The sequence below is a fragment of the Apodemus sylvaticus genome, chromosome 16 (assembly GCF_947179515.1).
Source record: "Apodemus sylvaticus chromosome 16, mApoSyl1.1, whole genome shotgun sequence".
NCBI lineage: Eukaryota > Metazoa > Chordata > Mammalia > Rodentia > Muridae > Apodemus > Apodemus sylvaticus.
In genome coordinates, this window is record NC_067487.1 from 17,413,110 (window position 1) to 17,420,912 (window position 7,803).

Genomic DNA, 7,803 nt, shown 5'->3' on the forward strand with positions numbered 1-7,803 from the left:
GCCTCGTTATGGACACTCCCCGCTTCTATATTATATCCCTTAAGTCACTGGAGAAGACGCCAAGTCAAGTGCTTCTACAACAGTAGTCTGTTCTCTAGTCACAAGTTACAGACATTTGCAGAAATGCTAATGTGCTTGTCAATGACTTCACGGGGGAGGAAATCTACCTGCTTTCCCTGAGCAGGTTGAGGAGGTCATCTCTGAAGGTGTCTCTGTTCTTTTCCAAGATGCCTCGGACGTCATACTGCACCTAATTTAAAAACAAAATAAGAGAAAATGTCATACTCTTAATAAATTATTATTATTATTATTATTTTGGTTTTTCGAGACAGGGTTTCTCTGTATAGCCCTGGCTGTCCTGGAACTCACTCTGTAGACCAGGCTGGCCTCAAACTCAGAAATCCGCCTGCCTCTGCCTCCCAAGTGCTGGGATTACAGGTGTGCGCCACCACACCCGGCTTAATAAATTACTTTCAAGTTATGATCAATTAGATTTTTGTGAGGACCAAATAAGTAAATATCAATAAATATATAGTTCTTACATCTGTCTGTCTGTCTGTCTATGTATTTGTTTATGTCTGTATGTCTGCCTATCTATGTATCTAACTATGCATCTATGTATCTATGTATTTTTCTATGTATCCATCCATCCATCCATCCATCCATCATCTATCCATCCATCTATCCATCCATCATCTATTTATATCCATCCATTTATATCTATCTATCTATCTATCTATCCATCTATCTATCAATCAATCATCTATGTTGGTCTCATGCAGCACAGACTGACCTCACACTTACCTCTGTAGGCAAGAATGACCTTGAATTTCTGACTGTGGATGAAACTCCCAGAAAGAAGACAATGTACCTGCTTGGCCTTTCTACACAGGTTAAGTGGAACTTTAATGACTAAAGAGTTTGCAATGTTATAGGTAGGGGGCATAATTACTAATTGTCTTGGGCTGTCTTGGCCTCTTAAATAGCCATTATCTTCCTCTGTGTGTAACCTAATGTCCTTGTGACTATCCATGAAACCTTTTGGGATGTATTAATTTAATAGACCACTAGCTCCCACGAGGAAGAAAGCTTAAGAATGTCCTCTGAGGCCTGTAGCAGAGGCTTTCTGCATTTTTTGCTGTACCTACCTACCTGGTGCTTGATCCAGGTATCTGCAGAGTGTCTCTATGCTTTTCTCTGGTTTGATTTGGCCGTGAAACTTTTACTATATTGCAACGTTATACTGGGGTTCCTAGATGTGACCACATTCACATTTGACTTAAGGCTTCCTCTTTCCCGGTTGAGGTGAGAGTTGTATTTTGTCCTTTCTATGACTTTTACCTTCTGATATTCCTGTTTCCAATACCCTGGAGTTGTAGGTATATATCACCATGCCTGGCGTATGTGGTGTTTGGTAGCAAATCAAAGATGTTTTGTATTTCAAGTAAGTGCACTGGTAACCTAAGCCACACACCCCACAACCCTCAATAACATTGTAAAAAGAAATTACCTCTCCCGCATAGTGCTTCACTCCAAAATTGTTGACTGCAACTCGGGGTTTCACATAAAAGTGGTTGTTCTAATGTAAACAACAAAAACATAAAAGCCTTATTTTACTCCTTGATTTCCTTTGACTCTAGAAAAACCCACATCTAACGCAAGGCAAACTACTGCAAAGTGAGGGCACATATCATAAGAGTTGGCATACGGCAAGGGGCAGCTCCAAACCACTGCTCTCAACTCTTTCACAACAATAGGTTAACATTTCGGTTCCCCACTTATGACAGAAATAAACCTGGGCTTATTCTGCGCAGCTGCCCCAAAGTGAACTTTTTTCAATATAGGTCTAGTAAGGGAGGGGAAACTCCAGCTTAAGAGACGGAGAACATTAACGTGGGAGGGCTCGCCATCAAAGGAAGGGCTGGCGGGTTCTGACTTACAGCGTGCTGATTGTGTAACTTCTCCAACAAAGTGCTGTCTGTGGCTTGAGGAAAATGGCTCTCTTCATTGATTAAGGCAAGGAGGCCGAGTTTCTACAGAGGGAGAGACAACGGTTGAATGAATTAGCGGTGGGATGTCTTGTCTTTTAAACCACTTCAGAGCTCCACCCCATCCCATCTCCACAAGTCAATACTTAAAAAGAGAAACGTCACTGCCATCTTGGGGCCTTAAAGATTCAGAATGAGACAGCACAAAGGAAAGATGAAATTCTATACAGGCCTTTTCAAAAATGGGACCCAGTGAAATGTGATGGACGAACCTTTACAACTGGCCCGTCTTCCAGGCTACAAGGCTGGGCTGGCACTCAAGACCTAAGAGAGGCCAGTTCACACACACAGTGCTGATTCGAAATTACTGAGCTCAATGGGACAATAGGCCGGAGGCAGCCAAGTGCTTACATCCGACCTCGTGGCATTCGCAGTGTTTCCAAACGGCCCATTGTGCTCTCCACGTTCTCATCTTTGATGTGCATGTTTGCACAAGTTATTTTTGTTCCCATAAACATGAACCCGCCCCGCTGGACTCCCTGGGGACTGCAAGCATTCATTCTTCAGTCAGCCATTACCTTCTCGATCAGGTCGAGGCACTCGCCGTTGTCGATCCAGTCAATATCTTCCCCACACCAATCCTTCTCTGGGGGGGGGGGGGAGAAGAAGAGGCCACGTGAAATTAAGACACACCTTCACTTGAATGTGCTTACTGACTTAAAAAAAAAAACATTTTGTTTTTGCCACCCCCCCCCCCCACCCCGGGCGCTTGTGTGCCTACCTGCTATACTCTAGTTGTTCTAAGGAAAAAATGTGTTTGTTGAAGTATTCCTGCAGCTTCTCATTTGCATAGTTGATATTGAACTGCTCAAAGTGGTTAACCTGAGGGAGGGAGGGAGGGATGCAGGGAGTCAGCGCTGCAGGAGAGAAGTGTGCAGGGGAGACCACCCACGGATGCCACGCATCTAAGGAACCATGCGGAAGGGCAGCTTCTAAACAGGAGGCGCCGTCCCGCTCTCCCCCACGCGCACCTCGAAGTTCTCAAAGCCGAAGATGTCAAGGATGCCGATGGACTTGAAGTCGTCTTTGCCTTGACCCGGCTGTTGATCTTCTTGATCACCCCACTCAAAGCAGCGCGCGTAAAGTGCCATTGCCAGTGAGTCTCTGCTGTCTACCGCCTGCAGTGGGCAAGGGAGGCTGTGGCAGGAGGCAGAACCGGCCCCACCTCGCCCCCACCCAACTGTGGGAAGGACCGGGTGTCCGCGGCTTAGTGACTCAATAAGGGGCAGCCCCATTTACTGACTCGACAGACCCCATTCATAAAGACCTGCCTTCCAAACTCAACTTCACATGTCCAGTTATAGAAAGGACTCCAAATCTATATATATGAATACTATATGTGTGTATGTATATATTATGTATATATATATACACATATATACATCTACATAGATCCATTTGCATATTGAGTGAATGTGTGTATATAAATATATATAAAAACATATTATTTAGATATATATTAAAATTAGGTTTAAACAGTAAAACCTTATTTTCTTAGTTTTTTTACTCATAAAGGTTCTTTTCCTTATGGGATAACATTTTTTTTATTTAAGAAGGATTAGGTCAGGTGTGTTGGAATATGTCTTTATATCTCAATACAAGGGAGGGAGAGGCAAGCAGGTCTCCATACATTCAAGGCCTGCTTGGTTTACACAGAACATCCCAGGGCGGTCAGGGCTACATAGTGAGATGCTATCTTGAAAAGAAAACAAAAGATAGGTGAATTAGAAAGGGCGGGTGATACAGCTCAGTGGGGGACAAGTATCTGACACCAAGCCTGAGGATCCTGCTGTCAATGCCCAGGAACCACATGGAGAAAGCCAACTCCCACAATGTGTCCTCTGCTTTACACACACGCGTGCAAGGCACACACGTGAATAAATAACTAGAAGAACGACTGAGAAGGAAGATAGGAAGGACTGGTCATTTTAATGGAAACCATCAGTAGCGGAGGCACAGAGCAGGAACAGTGCTTTCCAGTGCTGCCCGATGGTGAGGAGGAGACCGTCCAGAGCTTCCTTCAATCAGTGCTTACTCTGCAGCAGGTGCTAAGTACTTATACCAAGGATTTGTTTGCTTATTTGTTTTATCTTCATAAGAATCCTGTGACTTGACTATAACTATCCTTGGCTTATGGAGGAGTTAGCCTTAAGTGGAAGGATCAGGCCGCAGCCTCAGCTGCCCTGTACCAGACCCGAGCTCATCAGAGCTTGGCTGCTCCATCACTATTTCCCAGACTGGGGTATCCTTCCCATTTGGCCCACGAGCCATGCATTTGAATGGTTCATTGTGATCACGTATGCCAAGTAAAGACACGGCTGGGAAACCCCACGCTCGCTCGACGGCATCGAGGGCAGGAGCCATACCTGCTGAACACTGAGAGGCGTGAGGATCTCTTCTCCCCTGAGGAACATGGATCTCTGGGTCAGCGCATCTGTGAGCTGTGTTGGGTCCAGCCCAAGTAACTCTGCAGACCTACCCAGAGCTGAAAGTGAAGGAGGAGACACAGGTGAGCCCAGAGTCCCCCAAACGCCCCGGATGCTGGACCTCAGCTGGGTTCACATCCAGCCACGTATGGCCACACAGAAAGCGGAGAGCAGGCTTGAACTCTCCAGGCAGAAATGATGGACACGTCTCATGTCACGTAAATGCTTTCTGCCTGTAGCAACTTTCTTTAATGTCCTACATGATAAAAGACAGCTTAGATTCTCAGTCTCTTTCGGAAGCTTATAGATTTTTATGCATGTGTCTGTATGTTTATCTGCCTTTCTGCATGATACCTCTGTGAGTGCATGTGCCTTCAGAGGCTAGACGGTTGTGATCCTCCTACTGCGGGTTCAAAGACTCAAACCTGGGTCCTCTGCAAGAGCAGCAAGTATTCCTAACTGTTGAGCCATTTCTTGTATCAGCTTTTAAATTCAGTTTGGTAAGATGCCCTATGTCTTATAATCTTGTAGAAGCTTTTCTGTTCTGGTCAGAGAAGGGTAGGGGCAAAGCCAGTCCCTTGAGTGCTGCCAGTGAAAATAGTCACAGACCTCTTCAGCATCTCACCGTCACCAGCCATCACTTTGCCCAGTATTGAGGCCTTCTGCTTTCTCACAGAAAACCACACTTTCACCAAAATTCTGGGAACAGCTGATGGAGTGGGACCCAGATTCAATGGATACATCTCCAACACAACTTGTAGCAAGTACCTTATTGATTGCGCCATTTTCCCTCTCAGATAATAAATGTTTTCTGTCTCTTGGGGTTTCTTTTGTTGTTGAGACGTGGTCTTGTGCGCAGTTGCCTGATTTGGCAATGGCCTTACTCTGTAGCCTAGGCTCACCGGCAACACACCATCCATCCGCCTGTGTCCTGGCACCAGGCCTGTACTACCACACCTAAACCCACCACAGGATTTTTAATGCAGTAAATATGAACAAACATTTCGCAAATATACAAAGGTTCTGCTCAGAGAGACAGAGAGAGACCCAGACACGCACACGCACACAGAGAGAGACAGAGACAGAGAGAGAGAGAGAATATGACTGCACGTTTAACTATGCACACGCACTGCCTGAGGACACCAGAAGAGGGTGCTGGTTCCTCTAGAAACAGAGTACAAAACACAGGTCCTCTCCAAAATCCACCAGTCTCTCAACTTCTAAGCCCTTTCTTCCTCTTTAACTATAAACAAAGGCTTTATAGGCTCCTAAGACATTGAGAGAAACTATGTGGGACTCAAACACAATAAATACTCATCAGGAGAAACCAGGCTCCTGGAGAGACGCTTTTACCCCAGGCACATCCAGTACCCAACTGCTGCAACAAGATTTATTGCTTCTATCAGAAACTTTCTCAAAAATCATATTATATATAAAATGTATTTTTTTTATTTATTTATATTTATTTATTTAAAGTACTTCAACTGATATTTTATATGTTTAAGGGACTCTACTAAAAGGCAGTCGTAGTGCAAAACGGATAAATAGCAGGAGGGACAGCTGCCGGCAGAGCCCTGACAGATAATTCTGAAAACCACGGCAAAGTGTGACAGCGCCTGACTCCAGGTTTTCCTGTATCAACTATTTGTTGCTCAACTGCCTACTTATTTGGCCCATTTTCCTTCTTAGTAAGAACAAGAACAGACACCAAGCCCAGGTCAGAACCTTGGACTCTTGCATCACACAGGTGGAGCTCCACAGTTCCTGAGCGGGACACCACGTGCTTAGCATGTCTGAGGGGCCGAGACCATGGGCTCGAGCACCAGCACCGAAAAATGGGGGGAACCTGTAGCTCTATTCTGGGGGCCAGAAAACTTTCTGTAAGAGACCAGGTGCCAATTTTCTGGGTCTAATCTCTTATAAGGAAAACACTAAAGGGCAACAGGATTGGGGGTCAGGGGTCAGGGGTCAGGCATAATCTCACCTGTTTTGAAGGAAATCTGTGCCCCTCCAGCAGTGATAAATTCTATGTTGCCGAGATGCAGTATTCCTGCCAGCAACCTCAAAACCTCCCGGACTTCCTCCTTACTGAACTGCATGACTTCCATTGCCGCCTAGAAGAAAATGAGAAACCGTCCATGACTGAGTTAAATTATTAGGTATGGTTCTAAAGACAAGAAGAATAAAAAACTGACGGATAATCACTGACTTTAACAATGTTCCATGTTCAAAAAAGAAAAAAATATCAGAAATGAAGAATGCCTTCAATACATGGCCATGTCTGTGATAGAGAGCCTCCTGCTCATGCTACTAAGTGGTCTAGGACCCACCGCCATCTCAACATGAACAAGATGCTTCTCTCCTCCATATTAAAGCACGACAAACATTGCTGTCTTTATATAAACCGGGGAGGTAAGAGGATATGCAGTAAGTAAGGGCAAGAGATGTAGTGAACAATTAGTCATTTCTTATTCTCAAGACTTTGAAAACAAAGTTAAAGACCAGGCCAGAAGTCAGCAAAATAATTAGAAAGTACCTAGGCTGTGCAAATTCCCCTTTCCCCTATGACTTCATAAGCTATCACAGCAATGTGTGTCCATAATCCCAGCATTAGAGACTGGAGAAGACAATCACCACAAACGCACGGGTAGACTGGGTTATGTAGCAGGTCATCATCTTAATAATCAAAAGAAAATCCTGGTTTTTTTTTCCCTTAGTAGATTTTACAGTGACCGCAGGAAATGAACATTCGTCGAGCCACCCACCTAAGGCTCTATAGTACTGAAAGGAGTAAGACTTTCAATCAGAAATTCCTATCAAGTGAGAACGCCCAAACACAGTTCATAAAGAGTTACTGGGGACTGGGGAGATGGCGCAGTGGGTGAAGCGCCAGCCATGCAATCGTTACACCCAGATTCCAGTCCCCAGACCACGTGAACGCTGAATGCAGTACGGCGATTTGCAGCCCTAGTGTGCTGGGTGATGGGGCAGGGACCAAGAGAACAGCTAGCAGACCGCGAGCCAACGGGAGGACCATCTCAAACAGGGTGGAAGTCGCCTGCTGACACAAAAGGTGGTTCTCTGAACTCTAAGTGTGTACCATGACTCGTTAGAATGGAGTGCAGGCACTCTAAGCAACTGCACATGTGCACACAGACACATAGACACACAAACAATCTTGGTTGCGGATAGAGAGATGGCTCAGTGGTTTAAGAGCACTGACTGCTCTTCCGAAGGTCCTGAGTCCAAATCCCAGCAACCACACAGTGGCCGGTGGCTCACAACCATCTGTAATGAGATCAGATGCCCTCTTCTGGTGTGTCTGAAAA

At 45.2% G+C, this 7,803-nt stretch overlaps 1 protein-coding gene across 2 annotated transcripts in view; it reads right to left on the bottom strand.

Annotated features, from left to right (window-relative positions):
• The window catches only part of Myo10 (myosin X), a 207,179-nt gene that overhangs the window by 72,613 nt on the left and 126,763 nt on the right, over positions 1 to 7,803 (bottom strand). The window contains exons 7-9 of one of the 2 annotated variants that reach the window (XM_052159432.1): positions 1,941 to 2,033; positions 1,511 to 1,579; positions 168 to 250 (exon numbers count right to left, since the gene is read on the bottom strand). In XM_052159432.1, the coding sequence (XP_052015392.1) occupies positions 168 to 250; positions 1,511 to 1,579; positions 1,941 to 2,033 (245 nt within the window). The remainder of the gene's footprint in view (positions 1 to 167; positions 251 to 1,510; positions 1,580 to 1,940; positions 2,034 to 7,803) is intronic. The other variant, XM_052159434.1, reaches the window with a different exon arrangement.